This window comes from Sabethes cyaneus, chromosome 2, assembly GCF_943734655.1.
Source record: "Sabethes cyaneus chromosome 2, idSabCyanKW18_F2, whole genome shotgun sequence".
NCBI lineage: Eukaryota > Metazoa > Arthropoda > Insecta > Diptera > Culicidae > Sabethes > Sabethes cyaneus.
This window is the reverse complement of record NC_071354.1, coordinates 44786661-44806147: the sequence shown is the minus strand read 5'-3', so window position 1 is coordinate 44806147 and position 19487 is coordinate 44786661. Positions and strand designations below refer to the sequence as shown.

Sequence of the window (19487 nt, the reverse complement as noted above, 5' to 3'; positions counted from 1 at the left end):
ATCTCTCCAAGTAGTACGCCTACGCCACTCTCCACTTTCCATTTATACTTCGCCAAAAATAGTTCGTTTTTGTTCAAAAACGACTCCTTGACCGAAGTGTCTTATGGAGGAAAAAGTAGGCCTGACTTATAGCTTGAATGCATCGTTGAATCTTCTTCCTCTATTATTGGCGGCGATGACCAGAGATTCCAAAGATATGAATTCATCAACCACTTCCAGTTCATCACCGTCAATAGTAACTGTCCATGGAAAGCGAACGTTGTTTTCTCTGAAACCTCTTCCTACCTATTTGGTTTTCGACGCATTGATTTGAAACCCAATCTCAACCCTCCTAACCTTCGTTTTTAATCTGGTGTAGATGTACTCCGTCGTCCCAACTCCCAAGGTTTCTAGTAATTATGTCGAGGTCGTCTGCGAAGGCTAGAAGCTGGCTACTTTTGCTGAAGATCGTTCTTCTCGTTTTGATGCCTGTTGTTGAAATATGCTTGCGCGTCACACGTGTCCAAGCATGCAAGGAGAAAGTTAGATGTCTTTGTGAAATCCGTCGACAGAAACATCCTGGAATGAAAAGAATCTTTGTTGAATAACTTGAATCCCGAGCCTCGGAACAGGCAGTGGAACTGTCAAAGAACTATGGATCGGTATTAAGAACACCTCTATCAATGTTTAATGACGAAACCTTCAGCAAAATGTGCTTTTAAAATGCTCTGCAAGGCAATCCTTAATCGGATCCAAGTGAAAATCGTGCCGGCCAGGACACTCTTCTGTTGCTTACGGTACATCATTCGGACTTAGTACAGAGCGGAACTTTATCGACGATATCACCAAAGCCCAATAGAAAGGGCATGGATAGCGTAGAAGAGCTGGTCGTTCCGTAATGCGTAATTGTTCCGTACTCTAATAGCAGTCTGTCGATAAAGAAGAAGTCTTAAAGACGTTTATACCCAATGCTTTGCTTTTTATTTAAACTTTCAGGGAATAAACTATCATATCATGATTAGGTTTCCACTACATCGTTCCTTCTTCATAACGGACCATCGCGCAGGTTGAACTAGAGGTGGGCTAAACGGCTCTTTTTTATGAGCTGCTCTGAACCGTTCATTTGTTGCTGCGAACTCATTCAATGAGTGGATCATGGTTCACGGTTTGGTTACCCGCCAAGTTAACATTTAGGTAAATTACGATTCCCATTCTTAATTTTGTGTCATTATCGGGTACGTTTATAGAACCATGAATGGTGAACCGGTCCTATGGTTCCAAAACATCGTTGTTAGTTTAACAAATGTCGCACGTTGTAACAGGATGCCACATCCGGCCAAAACAGTGTCTCGCCTTCGTGAGACCGAAGGAAGGGATTTCGTTCCGGTAGATTTGCCCATGGATTGTACCCATCACGATGGTAAGGCTGGCTCATCCTGCCACACCCACAGATAGTATGCCAAACTAGCAACTTTTTGGTGAATTTCTCTATCGTCTTCCTTACTTGGAAGATCGGGTCCTCCATTAGTCCACATTGAGCGATCTGTTTGAACCTATTCATATGAAACGTCCAATGGTTTGACCTGGGCTGTCACCTCATTCACCTTTGGCTATTATACGACTGCAGCATAGGTTATCGTAGGCCGTGCGATAGTAGTGTATGACCAATAGGCTAGTTGAGAGTTTAACAGCATAATCTAGGTGGGCAGCTCAGTTAAGTTCCTGGTGGACAGTTCAGGATAAGAGATGAACCCGTAACCCGAGAGTCCTTCTTCCAACGACATACCGTCGAGGTTGAAGCCCTCGCTCTTCCATCGGACTCATACCGATCGGACTCGCCTCCACTCCTTCGGTTCCATAGCGATGGTAGTAATCTGCTGGGATCTGGGAAGAAAAGTCAACTGCTCTTTCCCAGGTTGAAACATGGATAGCAATTTATTTCATAGTGCTCCGGTACCATGCAGGCTCTATTAGATCTTGGGAAACTTAATCAGGTCCCCCCAAACATTCATTATTACCACAAATTTGCACGCCGAGAGACGAACCTCAACATTCCTCGTTTATCCTGGCTTGTGACAAACAACTTGGGTCCCAATTGAAATTCCCCATCACTTAAGTTGTTAACTCTTTTTAGGGAGTCACACGTATGTGTTTTTAGTATTGTCAAAAATATTCTCAACTTTTGTCGTAGGACTTACGGCGAGGTTTGGGATAGGGTGTCATTCCAAAAAATCAAAAAATGCGAGTGTTACGAAAATATGAAAGATTTTGAATGCTAATAGCTCTGCCAGTTATGAATGGTTTTTCATGGTTTAGATACCGATCGACTCATCATAGATGTAGCATTTCTGTAATCTCTATAATGGCTTTCTTTGTCAATCATTAATCATTGAAAATTAACGAAAAGTTTCAAGGTCAAATATTCCCATATATTTTTTTCGTGATCACCTTGCTTCACAGGCAAGGACGACAGTTAGATACACCATCTGTTCTCCATCTGATGCGGTTCTCAGCGCGGGTTTTTGGGGGAAGGCCCCCGCGCTGAAAACCCCTTGCTGAGAACCGCGGCTAGCACGCTGGCAGACGAACAGCGTTCACATGCAGTACCTTGTAAGTCGCAAGGGCCTGCATAGTGCCGTCGTCCCGCCAGTAAACACAAAGTTAGATTAACTTGCTTTCCACTCTTTCCCCTCCATTCCCCAAAAAAACAAAATCCTTCTTCATACCTTCCCCTTACCGTCCCTTCATCAATTGTAGAACCATCGTTTCAAAAAATATTAATATATGCCTGACCGCATTTCAAGGTCATGACTAAAATCACGAGGTTTGGTCAAAATTTAAACTTGTCTTGTTGTATCAAATTTATAGGAATGTTTCAAGGCATTTATTACAATACAGAAAATATGCATGGCAAACATTTGCAAAATATCAACTTTTTCCGATTCGATTTCGCAGTCCTACGTGAGCCCCTCGTTCGTATCCCTACGTCTTCTTCTTCTTCTTCTTCTTCTTCTTCAGCAGCATAGAGCCGGGTGGCTCATGCTGTTTCAAGCACTCGTCTCCATTCAACTCGGTCTTGGGCCACTCGTCGCCAATTTCCTAGTCGTCTCAGAAGTCGCAAATCGCTTTCGACCTGGTCGAGCCATCGTGCACGTTGGGCCCCCCTGTTCCTGGTGCCGGTGGGGTTGTTGCAGAGGACTGTTTTCGTCGCACTGTCGTCCAGCATCCTTACGACGTGTTCGGCCCACCGTAGCCTGCTAACTTTCGCTAGATGTACGATGGGAGTCTCCCCAAGCAGTGCCTGCAGCTCGTGATTCATACGCCTCCGCCACTCTCCGCTTTCAGTTTGTACTCCGCCAAATATCGTCCGCAGCACTTTCCGCTCGAACACGGCAAGGGCGCGTATGTCCTCCGTGAGCAGCGTCACGGCTTCAAGTCCATAAAGAACTACCGGTCTAATAGGTTTTTGCACATTGTTAGCTTCGTGCGGCGGCGTATGCTTCTTGATCGTAGCGTTTTGAGCCTCTTCCTTTCATGTATTTGGTCTTCGACGCATTTATTTTTAGCCCAATTCTCCTAGACTCCGCTTTCAGTCTGGCGTAGATTGCCTCCGCCGTCGCAAAGTTTCTGGCTATGATATCGAAGTCATCTGCAAAGCCTAGAAGTTGGCTACCCTTGGTAAAAATCGTGCCTCTCGTTTCGATGCCCGCTCGTCGGATCACCCCCTCAAGAGCGATGTTGAACAGCATGCAGGATAAACCGTCACCTTGTCTCAACCCTCGCCGCGTCTCGAAGGGACTCGAGAGTGTCCCAGAGACAGGGTGGCAACTCAACCAGGAAAACCAGGAAAAGGCTAGGAATTTTATTTCACCAGAAAAAACCAGGAATTTTTATCCAAAACCAGGAAAAAGTTCTGTTGCTTGCTGACGACTTAATTACTTATGCGTCCATGTCCGCTAGTTCGGCAGAACCAAATGTTTGATTTCTCAAATAATGACAGTAATCCGTCATGGCCTTGATCTGTCGCCAGGAGCGTTTCGAATGAATAGTCTGAATACAGTCGACCAGGTTACACCGCCAATAGCCTCTAGATCTGCCTATTCTGTGTTGTCCCTGCGGGTTCCAGTTGACTGTCTTTCTGTAGATTTCGTCCTCTACTCTCCTCAAAACATGTCAGATCTTGCAGGCAATAGAACGGATTTCACGTTCAAATTGAAAATTCGTGTTAGGGTCGATAAAATGATTTGATTTGAGCGCCAAACATTTCCAAGATCCAAAAATCACCGGTGGCTTGATTCATGTTTCTATACCAGTTTTATTACCACCACCTAGTGTTATCTGCTACCAGGATATAAAAAATCCGCCACCTCAACCTCTACTGTGAAATTGGAAGGATTGTTGATGTTCACACCCACTGAGTTAATGTTTGCGACATTGACTTTGAGAATTGTTGCCTTAGAGTTATCGCAGAGACCATCAAGTTTTCCCTGTACATCATATTGCATTTGAGAGAGCAAGATAATGTCGTCGGCCAGGTCGAAGTCAATTAATTGCTCATTTGTCAAAGGGTTCCAGGGCAATCCTCGGTTACGTTTACTGTCAATGGCTCCAATTAAAATTTCGTCAATAATGACGAGGATCAGTTGCGGTGAAAGTATGTAACCCTGTCTCACTTCTGCAGCAACCCGGCAGGAGGCCTCATAATGAGCGTCGATAAGATAGACTAGTTTACCAGGAACTCCTCTACGCCTTGATGCGCCCCAGTTATTTTCGTGATTTTGTCGGTCGAATGCTTTTTTTTGAAATCAACAAGCGCTAGAAGAAGACAGCCTTGGATTTCGATGATTTACTCAAATATTATATCGAGCGTCGTGATCCGATCCGCACATGATCTCATAGATCTCATCTCATAGCCGGCATAGAATCCAGCTTACTTAAATGAGTTTACCCGTAAATTAGTTGGTAGCTAAAACTTGGTTAAAATTACTCAAAATGCCCTTAAAGTGTACAAACTCAGATTTTGAGTAGTTCAAAATTGGTAGTAGGAACTTAAAAGTGCGTTATTTATCACAGAGAATAATTCAATTATTGGCAGCAAGCAGGGCCCGGCATCGTCGAAACAAACAAATGAAACTGACTTTCTCTTACCTTCGCTTCGTACATGAAGTGACTTGCTTCATTTATTGAACAGAACGTTTCAACAAGCTTCGGTTGAAGTTGGTGGTTGTTTCAATTGACGATGGCAGAAAATCAGGCACGATTGGTCGACATTACCTAGGTTAACTTTAATATGCGTTGCATTGTAGGAAAGATTACTCAAAATCAATTTATTTGCATTCAAAGTTGCTGGCATTCTTCTGAATATTTGATAGAAAAGTACAAATGAAAAGTTGAACCGGTAGTCATGATGAAGTAAAGCCTGTCTCGCTGACGCTGACTGAAGCCAGTTTGAAACTGAAGCGGTCCTGCTTCTGTTGAAAACGAAGCTTCACTACTTCATTGTTGAATGACGCTATGCAATTGAAGGTGACGTTGTCGGGCCCTGGCAGCAAGTTGCCAAAATTGGTTAAATTTTTAACCAAAATTTGAGTTTGTACACATTAACCCCTCTAAGGTCTACATCATTTTTAGCACAGCAAAATTCACTAAAATGGTCGTAACTTTTTTATCTTTCAACTAGAAGACCCGGCAAACTTCGTACTGCCACAAATTGGACTGAATGTTTCAAATTGTAAATTTTATGTCGAATTTGTTTATTCAATCCGGGTTGAAACTGGATGAATTTTATCTGTCAGATAGGAGCAAATGAACACAAAAAGTTTATCCAGTTCTAATCCGGATTGAATAAACAAATTCGACATTAGATGAACTGAGAGAACTACCGGTTTTTATAAAACGGAGTGTATTACAGGTGGTCGGTGTTAAGTCAGACCGAACCAAGTGACAAAACTCTGATTTCGAGAAAAACGCGTTTTATCGCGAAAGTTTGCTGCTCTGTATGGTTTATAGTAAAGAAACTGACTAAAGAAAAGACACTGGAGCTCAGTCACTCACGGCCTCCTGTCATCATTAAACCTGATTTGCTCAACGATGATTGTTGTGCGTGACTCTGTTCAAAGTTGCTAGGAAAAGTTCGAACAATATTTTTTTCGAGTTCAACATTTAGGCGATTTTATGAACTGTACGATACAAATTTGATTGCCTGGTGTTTTCGTTAGGCAGCACGGATCGATTTCGTGATGATACGATGATATTTGTTGCCGTTTGCTTGCAGTCATTATTTTCTGCCGCGTTCATCGACTGATACTCCGCAAGTTTTCGAGCAAAAGATTCAGAAGGTTTCATCGAGATTCATGCGCACTTGGTTTCGACGAATGGAATATGAGTGCCTTTGTCAGTTCTTTAGTCAGTTTCTTTACATATGACGGCTTGCATGATGTCGTTCTTTGCTTTCTTTCTCATTCGTTCATATTCGGTGTACGTCACTGAGTTGGCAGGACGTTCGGGCACCGTTCTCTTGCCGTGCTTTTGCAGTGCTCTAGCAAGTGCCGGCTGGTGTACTGGCACGCCGTTTCGCTCGCAAATTTAAAAACCTGTATATGTAACTGCTTGGAGCGATACGGTAAAAACTTATGAACGGTAGCGGGTGCCTTCCACAACGCCGTGTTGGTGTTCCGCCGCTGCTGCTGCTCAGTAAGAATGATTTTGATTCGATGTAATGCTTATTATGATACCTATAGGAAAACATTTCGAAACCAGGTAATTTTTCGATTTAAGAACAGTTTTTTCTAAGTAATTTTTATAGAAAGCATCAGATTATGTTTTGTTCCGAAATATTTAATGTGCGAACCTGCATGCCCCATGCGGGTTAAAAGCTATCCTACTTCCTTTTATAAATCTTGTTTTGGTTAAATTATGCATTTCAATCGAAAACGGGTTTTCAATTGAGAGATGTGAATATAATATTTTGGCTGGTAAATGGCTTGGTAATGCGTACCATCGGTGCCTTGTGCACTGGGCATAAAATAGACCCCACAGTGGTTCACAGCCTCTTACCTAGCAACTCCTACCCCAACCTCCTCGTGATACCAGCCGGGATACGAGCAACCTCGGGTGGAGATCGGGTAACCAACCCCGGTGGAAACCAAGGTCGTATGCTGACAGGGGGGGAGGGCTCCTTCGAGCTACGTTGGCCCTCCGGCGATACTGTGGGGTTGGTTGCGGGCTTTGCAAGCCTGAACCACTAAAAAAACCAAAGCAATGGACTCCGTAAGTAATAATAATAACTCTAATCGGAACAATCGGCAAAGACCCAGGCGACGAAAACGGACTAACGATTGGAAATTAGGAACATGGAACTGTCGGTCTCTAAATTTCCTCGGAAGTACCCACGTGCTTTCTAAAGAAGTGAAGAGCCGCAAGTTCGACATCGTAGCGCTGCAGGAGGTATGCTGGAAAGGAACGATGGTACGTACGTATAGAGATGGTCATACCATCTACCAGAGCTGCGGCAATACACACGAGCTGGGCACAGCTTTTATAGTGATGGGCGAGATGCAGAAGCGGGTGATCGGGTGGTGGCCGATCAACCCCCGAATGTGCAGATTAAGAATCAAGGGCCGATTCTTCAATATAAGCATAATTAACGTGCACAGCCCTCACCTCGGAAGTACCGATGATGACAAAGACGAATTCTACGCGCAGTTGGAGCGTGAATACGACCGCTGCCCAAGACATGATGTCAAAATTATCATCGGGGACTGTAATGCTCAGGTTGGTCAGGAGGAGGAATTCAAACCGGTGATTGGACGGTTCAGCGCTCACCCGCAAACGAACGAAAACGGCCTAAGACTTGTCGACTTCGCCGCCTCCAAGAACATGGCCATACGTAGTACCTTCTTCCAGCATGACCTCTACCATCGGTACACCTGGAGATCACCCAACCAGACAGAATCACAAATCGACCACGTTTTGATAGATGGTCGGCACTTTTCAGACATTATCGACGTCAGAACCTATCCGGGCGCTAACATTGATTCGGATCACTACCTAGTGACGGTAAGGATACGTTAAAAACTATTTGTTGTGAACAACATACGATACCGCCGCCCGCCACGGTATAATCTAGCGCGACTGAAGCAACCAGAGGTCGCCGAAAACTACGCGTTATCTCTCGAAACCGCGCTGCCGGAAGAGGGAGAGCTGGATGAAGCCCCTCTTGAAGACTGTTGGAATGCCGTGAAAACAGCCATTAACAGCGTAGCGGAGAACGTCCTAGGCAGTGTGGCACCGAATCGACGTAACGAATGGTTTGACGAGGAATGCCAGCAGATATTGGATGAGAAGAACGCAGCGCGGGTACAAATGCTGCGTAGAGCCACCCGTCAGAATGTGGAGCGATACAAACAGAAGCGGAGGCAGCAAACCCGACTCTTCAAGGAAAAGAAGCGCCACCAAGAGGAGAAGGAGTGCGAAGAACTCGAACAGCTGTACCGCTTTCACGACACACGGAAGTTCTATCAGAAACTCAACGGATCTCGCAAAGGCTTCGTGCCGCGGGCCGAAATGTGCAGAGATAAAGATGGAGGTATCTTGACTGATGACCGTGCGGTGATCGAAAGGTGGAAGCAGCACTATGATGAACACCTGAATGGCGTGCAGGCGGAATACCATGATAACGGAGGAAGTGACCACATTGGTGCAGCAAGCGACGAAGATGTGCCACCCCCATCGATAAGGGAAGTTAAAGAAGCCATCCAGCGGCTGAAGAACAACAAAGCAGCGGGAAAGGATGGCATTGGAGCGGAACTTATTAAAATGGGCCCGGACAAGTTGGCCGGCTGTCTGCATCAATTGATTGTCAAGATTTGGGATACGGAACGACTGCCGGAGGAGTGGAAAGACGGGGTTATCTGCCCTATCTACAAGAAAGGTGATAAGCTGGATTGTGAGAACTACCGAGCCATCACTATCCTGAATGCCGCCTACAAAGTGCTGTCCCAAGTCCTCTTTCATCGACTATCGCCAATAGCCAATAGATTTGTGGGAAGTTACCAGGCCGGTTTCATGGAGGGTCGGTCTACAACAGACCAAATCTTCACCCTGCGGCAGATCCTCCAGAAGTGCCGCGAATTCCGAGTCCCTACGCACCACCTGTTCATCGATTTCAAAGCCGCATATGATAGCGTAAACCGACAAGAGCTATGGAAAATTTTGGACGAAAACGGCTTTCCGGGTAAGCTTACTAGACTTATCATGGCTACGATGGATGGGATCCAGTGCTGTGTGAGAATCTCGGGTGGATTGTCGGACCCATTCGAATCTCGCAGGGGACTTCGACAAGGAGATGGTCTTTCCTGCCTGCTATTCAACATTGCGCTTGAAGGTGTTATAAGGCGAGCGGCGATCGAAATGCGGGGCACGATTTTCAATAAATCCAGTCAAGTTATCTGCTTTGCTGACGACGTGGATGCTGTAGGCAGAACATTTGAGGCGGTGGAAGATCAGTACACCAGACTAAAACGCGAAGGAGAGAAGATTGGATTGCAGATAAATACGTCTAAAACGAAGTATATGCTGGCGGGCGGGACCGAGCGCGACAGGGCTCGCTTGGGCAGCACCGTGGTAATCGACGGGGATGAGTTCGAGGTAGTCGACGAGTTCGTATACCTTGGCTCGCTGGCAACAGAGGACAACAATACCAGCCGTGAGATTAAAAGACGTATTATCAGCGGAAGTCGGGCCTACTACGGACTCCACAAACACTTGCGGTCGAACAATCTGAGCCCCCGTACAAAGTGCACACTGTACAAAACGCTAATTAGACCGGTTGTCCTCTACGGGCACGAAACGTGGACATTGCTAGAAGAGGACCTACGAGCACTCGGAGTTTTCGAACGGCGGGTGCTAAGAACCATCTTTGGCGGAGTGCAAGAGAACGGTGTATGGAGGCGAAGAATGAACCACGAGCTCGCGCGTCTCTACGGCGAACCAAGTATTCAGAAAGTGGTTAAAGCTGGACGGATACGTTGGGCAGGACATGTTGCTAGAATGCCGGACAGCTATCCTGCAAAAATGGTTTTCGCATCAAATCCGGTAGGAACAAGACGAAGAGGGGCACAGCGAGCGAGGTGGCAAGACCAGGTGGAGCGAGATCTGGCAAGCACTGGGTGCCCGCGGAACTGGAGATCAGTTGCCATGGACCGAAACAGATGGAGAAATTATACTGCGCAGGCCTTGTCATAAGACGTTAGGCCAATTAAGTAAGTAAGTAAGTAAGTAAGTAAGTAAGAATATAATATTCAAATAAAGTAAGTCAGTTTCTTTAAAACTGACTAAAGAAAAGACACTGGAGCTCAGTCACTCACGGCCTCCTGTCATCATTAAACCTGATTTGCTCAACGATGATTGTTGTGCGTGACTCTGTTCAAAGTTGCTAGGAAAAGTTCGAACAATATTTTTTTCGAGTTCAACATTTAGGCGATTTTATGAACTGTACGATACAAATTTGATTGCCTGGTGTTTTCGTTAGGCAGCACGGATCGATTTCGTGATGATACGATGATATTTGTTGCCGTTTGCTTGCAGTCATTATTTTCTGCCGCGCTCATCGACTGATACTCCGCAAGTTTTCGAGCAAAAGATTCAGAAGGTTTCATCGAGATTCATGCGCACTTGGTTTCGACGAATGGAATATGAGTGCCTTTGTCAGTTCTTTAGTCAGTTTCTTTACTGCTGTCTAATTATATGCAATATACGTTAAAGCATTCCTGAGAACAGAATGCTGAAATATGTCATTGTTCTATGTAACGCTCTCAAACACTTTTTATTCGCTTTAGTACTTTCATCCCATTATCATCTTCCTATTCTGTATGCTGGTTCTTAAGTTAACCAATTACAGTCATGCAATGTTTTTTTATTTGATTCATAAATTAATTGATAAAAATTAAGCGAAAGAATTGCATTGCCGAAACTTAATAATTGTAATTCGCAAACTACGTTAGTATTAATTACTGATCCAGTTAACTTCATTATTGCACAAAATGAATTGGTGTGGTAATTTCATTTCTAACCGCCTCCTCAAATATATGAAAATACTAATAAAAGCACCCATTTGCCTTGAATCAATTTTTATTCTTACTGTTCCTTTGGTAATTCACGCACTAAAACAATTTAACACAGAATTTTGTGCCCTTTTTATGCTTTTTGGGGGTGCAATACGAAATGAAATCGGTATTCTTCATTTGGCGATTGGGAACTGTTAATTTAGTCAATTTAGTGCTTCAACCATTTATATGAATTTCATTACTGACACTTTAGGCTTGAGCTTAGGTTTATCAATAAGTTATACTTACAACACATTACATAATGCTGATTATTTTCTGATTTTGCAAGTTCACAAAAATGGTTAATAGCAAGAATATCCCTCTTTATTACATGTGGCGATTTCAATAAAGGTAACATGTGCTTGTTTACCGCGGTAACGGCGCTGTTAAAAATCGTGCGTGGTATCGGTCGATGATCATAGTAGCCAGTAATATGGCGCATTGAATGTGCTGCAGGTTTTATATGGAAAACTAATTTTTGGAGTTTTCCAATCTCTTCAGTAAATTTTACAATTTTTCTCGCCGTAAAGACATAGCGGTGGTGGAAACGAACACAATAAAAAAAAGATCACTCAAATCGGACGCTCCGTTCTCAAGTGATGCGCGGTCGAACTTTTTCACTCCTCTTTTATATATAAGATATTTTTTCACCAAATTTGGGGGATTTCCCGAAAATCTTTTCTATTTTCATAATGTCTATAGATAATGGCCATATGTCTTATGGCCCCGGAGTTATTCCGGAGTTCCTTGGGGGACCGCGGCATGGCTTTTTTAGATAAAGTTGCTAATATTTAAAATTTGTTTGAAATCTGTTGATTTTTGTAAATATATCATGGGCTGTGGACATATACGTTACTTTGCCGCAGTTACGAGCCATGGCGCGCACGATCCGGGTCCGGGGGACACTATGAATCCGGAACCGGTTCCCATAAAAGGACATTTCAGCATCAGTAAAGTATGTCGTGTCGCATTTCAAAAAACATCAGCATTCGACATCTCATGTCTCTCAGAGGCCACTAGGTGAAGAAAACATGCTATTTTTTCCCCTATACTGATTGGTGTTAGGCTGAGGTTCAGTAACCGCCTAGACAATGCTGTTAAGGAAGCTTTCCGTTGAAATCAAATACAGGGTTGTAGACTAAACAGTTAAACAGTTTATCTACCCAAATCCTGCAGAAGCTAAAAAACTACTTAACTTAACTCGTAGTAAACTACGCACAATCACGGAACTCCTAACTGGACACTATCTCGCTTTTGATCGTTTAAAGAATATCGGATGACTCCGGAGCCTGCCGCTTTTGCAACTCTGAACTTGAAAGTTCAGTGCATCTGCCTGCAACTACGGGGCTCTTGCTTTATCTAGGCATAACTTCTCGAGGCAAAATATCCTTCCTAGAGCCCAAATCCTTAAAGTACGTTGATTTTATTAACCATGTAGTACCCACTTAAGGCACAAGATTACAACTATCTAGCTCAACTCCATCAATCGGCATGAGCAGTCCGTAAACTGTGATAGAGCAATCGAAGCCTAACTCAAAAGGTGATGATTAAGACTGTTACAGTGGCCTTTTAATCCAAAAAAGGTCTCGTTGTTTAGTCTACACAGGGCCTCGTGCGTTGTAACGCCGGTTCCCTTCTTGGTGATTTGTCAAGATGCCTTGCTGAAGATCCTAGGAGCTGACACGGTCGATGCCACGTAGTGTGGGCCTCATACACTGCTTATTTTGTTGACCTGCGATATTTGAGACTCAGAATAGTTATTCAAATGTACAGTTCAACGGTTAAGCTTGTCTGTACGGTCGATTAGTTATTGGCCAGCTCTTCCCGTGAGCGATATTCTCGCATTGGTGCACACCACTAAGGCGAAAAAAAACTTTTTACATGTCCACTTTTACTAAGTCCGTTCCCATCTCATCAAGGCCGCGTGAGCTCCTTGGACCGCGATGTGGGCACATTCCACAATTTTTTTGTTTTTTTGTTTAGATTATAGTCACTTTAACAGCTGGGGTCATTCGTGACTTCTACGGGGTTGGGATTTGAACCCAAGTCCTCGGTGTGAGAGGCGTGAATGCTAACCATTACGCCGGGACTACCGCTTCCACAATTTTGAATTTTACCAAATTCAATAGAAAGCTGTCAGTTCGAGCTACAGAATGATCTGAGCAGTTTTAAATGGAAATGCGAAATTTCTTTTTAAATGAGTTAATCGTACTAGACTGCCAAGCCTTTTCAGTGCAGCAAATATAAATTTTTATTTTTACTCTTTCGTATTTAGTAAAAAGGGAACGTATTTAGTATTTAGTAAATCGATAAACTTTCTAGCATAATATTTTACACAAAAAAAACTTATTCTTGTAGCTAATTTTAAGCTATATTCACCAACCAGGAATTTTTCCAAAATCATCCAGGAAAACCGGGAAAAAACCAGGAATTTCAAATCACCAATTGAGTTGCCACCGCGTACGAAACACATCACTCGATCCAATGTAGCTCTGATCAGTCGCGTCAGTTTGTCCGGAAAACCGTGTTCGTGCATTATCTGCCATAGCTTGTCTCGATCGACTGTATCGTATGCTGCTTTGAAATCAATAAAGATGTGATGCGTGGGCACGTTGTACTCCCGACATTTCTGCAAGGTCTGTCGGATAGTAAAAATTTGGTCCGTAGTTGCACGAGCCTCCATGAAATCCGCCTGATAATTCCCTATGAAACCTTGTGCCATCGGTGACAACCGGCGTAACAGGATCTGGGAGAGTACCTTGTAGGCGGCGTTTACCAGCGTAATACCACGATAGTTGCCGTAGTCTAGTCGATCACCCTTTTTGTAGCTGAGACAAACCACTCCTTCCATCCATTCCTCCGGTAGCTTTTCCTCCTCCCAAATCCTCGAAATAACCCAGTGTAGAGCCTTTGCTAGCGTTTCTCCGCCATGTTCATAAAGCTTCCCAGCGGCTTTATTGGTCTTCAGCAGCCCGATTTCTAGTTTCACTTCTTGGAGATCAGGCGCTAAGACATTACTATCTTCCATGGGCGCTCGTAGGTTAATTTCCGTTCCGCCTCCTTCTGCGACTTCGCCATTGAGGTGTTCATCGTAGAACTGCTTCCATCTGTCGACCACCTCGCCCTCGTTTGTAATTAAATTCCCTCCCTCGTCCCTACACATGTCTGGTTTCGTATGTAGCGCTTCCGAGTTTGGTTCACCTTCTCATAAAACTTGCGCGTATCCCTACGTACAGACCTTGATACTTTTTAAAGGTTTAATCACTGACGAACTGACATGACACTTAGAAGAAAATCCTTTAAAAACCATCGTCCTGAACATTTTGCTTGCACACTAGCACCCTCTGTTATGCATGTTGCGGAGTAGCTTGCATTTGCAGGGTTTTATGCTGTAGGGTTTTGTACATTTGAATGGTTTTAAACTGAAAACTCAAAGCAACACTTGCGCGCCGCGGTGTGGCCATGTTGCGAAACATGTTTTTTTAAAAAATGAGTGGTTTTTGATTGGACGATGGAATTATCGCGAGTGTCTCGTCTGTTTGTCTGTGGTTTAATCTCACTTGCTGCTGCTAGCATTGATTTTAAAAAGTAAGTGTATTGATAATTATAAAACCTTGAATATCAACTATCACACTCACTGAAATTAAAGCATAGTCTAAGCTTACTATATGTAGTGTACACTCAAGTCTCTTTTTACACGGTTTTTTTTTACGATTTTTGAATTAACACGGTTTTTTTTATGATATTTTTTGAATTAACGCGGTTTTTTTTAAACGGTTTTTTGAATTAACACGGTTTTTTTTAAACGATTTTTTGAATTAACACGGTTTTTTGAATCAGCGCGATATTTATGTTTTCTGAATTTACACAGTATTTTTTCGATGGTTTTTAAATTATAATGTTTGTATATCGTTCGAAAATTTTCTAAGAAAAGCCAGTATATGAAGTACCAAGACCTGCTACGTCTAATACGTACATTCCCAGAATAGAATAGCGCAGAACAACGTAGGTCAGAGGGAATGGATATTACGAACCCCCTAAAACACACTCACATAATTAATAATAAAAAATAGTGTTCAATCAACAAAAAACTATCAATTTTAATCAACAAAAAACAGTAACAATGTCCAAAATTCTAACCGTAATAATCAGATCCTGTTAATTACAATTTTTCGCAACGGTGGCAGCGATCGGGCTCCTAGAGCGACGATGACGAACAGCAATAGCCACAGCAGACAACTAGTCCTTTAGTTCCAGGTTTCAGTCAGAAAACTTTCAAAAGTTAAACTTCCAGAAGGCGGTAATCTTCGCAAAACAACCTTAAAATCTTCCAGCACAAAAACTACACACGTGAGCGAACAGAAGAAAACTCTAATATAAAACTGCAGATCAGAGGTCTTTTGTTCAACGCCAGTGTCGATTTATTAGGTGTGCAGCGAACGTCATCGTTTTGGCATACCGGGCAATACGGAGTTTGAGTACCATTCATACTCGCATTGCTACTTCGCTTTGTGCTGTTTACTTATAGAGATTCTTTACAGATCAGTCGCATACACAAAATACTGACACGAAATCAAGGTACGCTGGCACCGTGTTGTTGGTGTGGTGTTACGATCCCAGAACATTCGTAAAGCATTTTGCCCAAGAACATGTGACGGTAATCATCGCACTCAAGCTGCAGCGATTCTAAAGAAGGGAATGTATCCTTGCTGAATTATAACGTCTTGGGTATGTACTTTTTGTGGCTCTTTGGTTAGCGGCATCGACGGCAGCGACAGGAGTTCCAAACAACCGAGTTCGATTATCAATCGAGCAGAAGTGATTTTTCGGGTTGGAGTTTTTCACTTGTTTTTTTTACAGATATAGAGTAGAAATTTTAATTAATTTTGGTTATTTGCTACCAATAATTGAATTATGCATTATGCAACTGTGACAAATAACACAGTTTTGTGTTCCTACTACCACTTTTTTGATAGTAGGAACACAAAACTTCGCATCTAATTACACGTAAATTCATTTAAGACTGTACGAAACTATTTCGTGGTAGAAAACAACGAAAGGAATTCGTACATTTTATGCGTACGTTTTAACTTTTATGTACTGATACAAGATTTTACATTTTTACGACGATTTTGGAATTAACACGGTTTTTTTACAACAATTTTTGAATTAACGCGGTTTTTTTTAAACGGTTTTTTTTTTACACGGCACGTATCCCCCGTGTAAAAAAAGACTTGAGTGTATTGCATATCATATTTTATTACAAATTACGTATTTTCGTAGAGGGGTGTCCATTTTGCCCCGTGTGCTCATTATGCCCCTGATCCCCCTATATGTACAAAATTCGAAATTATTTAATTTATTCTGGACAAGATTAAGATAGCATTATCAAAAGTAGTGTATTTCACGATATTAAAATATTAAAATATAGTTATTTTATTTAACTGTAGCATACAATCGATGATACTGGAAAATATTCATTCTTTTTCGGTTTTCATTCATGCACTTCAACCCTTCCAAATGCAACGTTCATTATTTCATTCATGATTGGTTTTATGTGTGCGTGTTACTACGAAGTGTTTGTTTTTATTCGATAACAGTTTTTTTCTGACGAAGAAAAAAACAGTCACGTATTTCCAACATTATCACTGTAGTAAGTATATTGGTGCTGGTGCGTACGAGAGTAAAAATAGATGATAAAAGCGTAAATAAAATATTTGACTTAAGTCACCTTCTTCCATTCGCGGGACCTTATTCATTCCAGTTTTTTCATTCAAAATGAATTTCATTCGAGTGAGGTCTTCTGCGCTGGTTGGAAGTATCGGTCGCGGCTCGTATTCTTGTTTTACCTATCATTCAACTGATAACAAACAATCACTTTCGAGTCTTGGCTCTCTAAGGTAAGTTATTTCAATGAGAGTCGCGATCATTATTAAGTATAGAAATTTAAAATTTTAGGCACTTTGCAAAGTCACCATCCAGCAGTATGAAATTTGTCCAGTTCAAAGCGGGTGCCGATAGCAAGCAGCGGCTCGGTGTGCTGTCTGCAGACGGCAGCAAAGTTGCCGACATCTCGGACGCTTTCACCGGTGATCTAATCGCGCTCATCAAAGCCGGCACATCGTTAGATGAAGTCAAACGAAAGGTGGAACAAGCGACCAGCATTCCGCTGACCGGGGTCAGCTTGCTGGCACCAGTAACCAATCCGCAAAAGATACTCTGCGTAGGACTTAATTACCGGGGACACTGCGAAGAGCAAAACAAACCCATTCCGAAGGAACCGATGTTTTTCAGCAAATATGCGTCGACTATCGTTGGACCGTACGATGGAGTGACTGCCCATCGTATCACCGATGTGAGTTTGTTTCTTGGTTTAGATAATCTAGCCCAAAAAGTTTGATGTGATTTTTAATTAAAGCAAATTGACTGGGAGGTAGAGCTAGCTGTTATTATCGGAAAGGAGGCAAGGCATGTGACCCGAGCGAATGCCATGGATTGCGTTTTTGGATACACGGTGGCGCAGGATATTTCAGCTCGCGATTGGCAGAAGACTCGTAATGGCGGACAATTTCTGATCGGTAAATCCATGGATACGTTCTGTCCGCTGGGTCCGGCTGTAGTACACAAATCGCTGGTTCCGGATCCGCACAATCTGGTTATTAAATGTTCCATCAATGGAGTGGAAAAACAGAAAGGAAATACCAGCGAATTGGTGTTCAGAATTGACGATATTATCGAACGAGTGACACAGTACGATGTCTCGTTTAGGTGAACGAGTCAAATGTTTTATAAGGTTTTTATTTGCAGATCAATTACCCTCGTTCCTGGGGATGTCATTCTCACAGGAACGCCAGCCGGCGTTGGAATGCACCGCAGCCCACCGGAGTTCCTCAAGGTTGGCGATGTTATTGACAGTGAAATCGAAGCAATTGGACAAATCAAAAATAAAGTCACTGCTGATCAATAACAAGTATCGGTAAAAATATTAAGTTTGTAATAAAGCTTTATTGAGTTTATCAACATTCGACTACTCTTTTCTATCGCAATCAGTAGCGCAACGGTTTTCTCCTAGTCTCGCGGAATTCCTCCCGGGTGTGGTACGGCGTGTAAATATCATTAACGTAATACCTGGGACGCTTCCAGTACTTGGTGACCATCTTATCCAGCAGCGTTGCCTGCTGGGAGTTAACAAGGACGTGCTGCTTGACACGCCGCTTACGGCCTGCCGATTTCTTCCACATACGTTTTTTCCGCCCTGCTATCGTTCTTATCCAACCGCCCCAGTCTAGGCGTTTAAAGCGCTTAATCACCGCTTTTACACTCTTCCTCGTGCCTTTACCCATTGAAAATTTGGTGACCGTGCGGCATGGCTGCTGTTGGCAGCTGCGTCCAATTGAAGTGGCCACATTTAATAACGCGGGGTTGGTCAGCAATCCTCCTGAAGGAGAGCTCTTTACGATCAAAGTTGGGTGGGTTACCACCGTTTGGAGTGTGGAAAATTTGCTGGTCAATGATGGAACTCCGAGATTTGGCTTTAATGCTAGCCTACTCAGCTGTTGTGTGCATGCAAACTGGCGGACAGCTAAACAAAATGAATAAGTAGGTTATAAGGGAAATAATAGCGTTAAATTTTACCTGCGGAAGCGAGAATACGCAACATTTTACTAGAAAAGATATTTTCTAAAAGCACATCACTCACTGTTTTATAAAAACAAAATTGACGAATGCAATGTGATCAGGGATGCCACATATAATTCTGTGTTTTTTGTTGGAAAAATCTGACAATCTGTACAGCGAGGAAAAATATCTGTGCAAAAATCTGTCCAATGCAAAACAATGAGAGTGAAAGAGATAGATAGTCATTTTGCAGACTAGCTCCGTCTCTTTCACTCTCATGTATAAGCTCAAAAATCTGTTTAATCTGTGTAATTTGGCGAAAATCTGTATTCTATGCATACAGATTCTGTACAGGCGATTTCTTTCAAATATCTGTTAAACACAGAATAATCTGTGCATGTGGCAACCCTGAATGTGATAACCGCAAAAAGATGGAAAAGTCTTCACATAACCCACACTCACACATCGTTGAAAACCGTTGTTCACTTCCTACCGCCCAGAGATGCCAGAACCAGGGATGCCACATATAATTCTGTGTTTTTTGTCGGAAAAATCTGATAATCTGTTCGGCGAGGAAAAATATCTGTGCAAAAATCTGTCCAATGCAAAACAATGTGAGTGAAAGAGATAGAGAGTCATTTTGCTGACTATTTCCGTCTCTTTCACTCTCATGTAAAAGCTCAAAAATCTGTTAAATCTGTGTAGTTTGGCGAAAATCTGTATTCTATACATACAGATTCTGTACAGGCGATTTCTTTCAAATATCTGTTAAACACAGAATAATCT

At 42.7% G+C, this 19487-nt stretch overlaps 2 protein-coding genes across 2 annotated transcripts; one reads left to right on the top strand and one right to left on the bottom strand.

The window, feature by feature from the left end:
- Positions 1 to 16800: 16800 nt before the first annotated feature.
- LOC128734679 (fumarylacetoacetate hydrolase domain-containing protein 2) lies at positions 16801 to 18108 on the top strand. The gene is made up of 4 exons (XM_053828978.1): positions 16801 to 16984; positions 17043 to 17439; positions 17503 to 17834; positions 17892 to 18108. The coding sequence occupies exons 1-4, from the start codon at positions 16863 to 16865 to the stop codon at positions 18049 to 18051; spliced, it is 1011 nt and encodes a 336-aa protein (XP_053684953.1). The 5' UTR covers positions 16801 to 16862; the 3' UTR covers positions 18052 to 18108.
- On the bottom strand, positions 18080 to 18808 carry LOC128734680 (39S ribosomal protein L35, mitochondrial). Its single transcript, XM_053828979.1, has 2 exons — positions 18720 to 18808; positions 18080 to 18666 (listed from the first exon to the last, which is right to left on the bottom strand). Exons 1-2 carry the CDS (start codon positions 18742 to 18744, stop codon positions 18131 to 18133), a joined length of 561 nt encoding a protein of 186 aa, XP_053684954.1. The 5' UTR covers positions 18745 to 18808; the 3' UTR covers positions 18080 to 18130.
- Positions 18809 to 19487: the final 679 nt, after the last annotated feature.

Bases quoted from the DNA above. Each gene is read 5' to 3' on its own strand.
- LOC128734679 (XM_053828978.1), top strand. From the start codon at position 16,863: ATGAATTTCATTCGAGTGAGGTCTTCTGCGCTGGTTGGAAGTATCGGT. The intron at 16,985-17,042 runs GTAAGTTATTTC...TTAAAATTTTAG, and splicing joins TCGAGTCTTGGCTCTCTAAG to GCACTTTGCAAAGTCACCAT. The intron at 17,440-17,502 runs GTGAGTTTGTTT...TTTTAATTAAAG, and splicing joins CTGCCCATCGTATCACCGAT to CAAATTGACTGGGAGGTAGA.
- LOC128734680 (XM_053828979.1), bottom strand. From the start codon at position 18,744: ATGTTGCGTATTCTCGCTTCCGCAG. The intron at 18,667-18,719 runs GTAAAATTTAAC...CATTTTGTTTAG, and splicing joins GCGTATTCTCGCTTCCGCAG to CTGTCCGCCAGTTTGCATGC.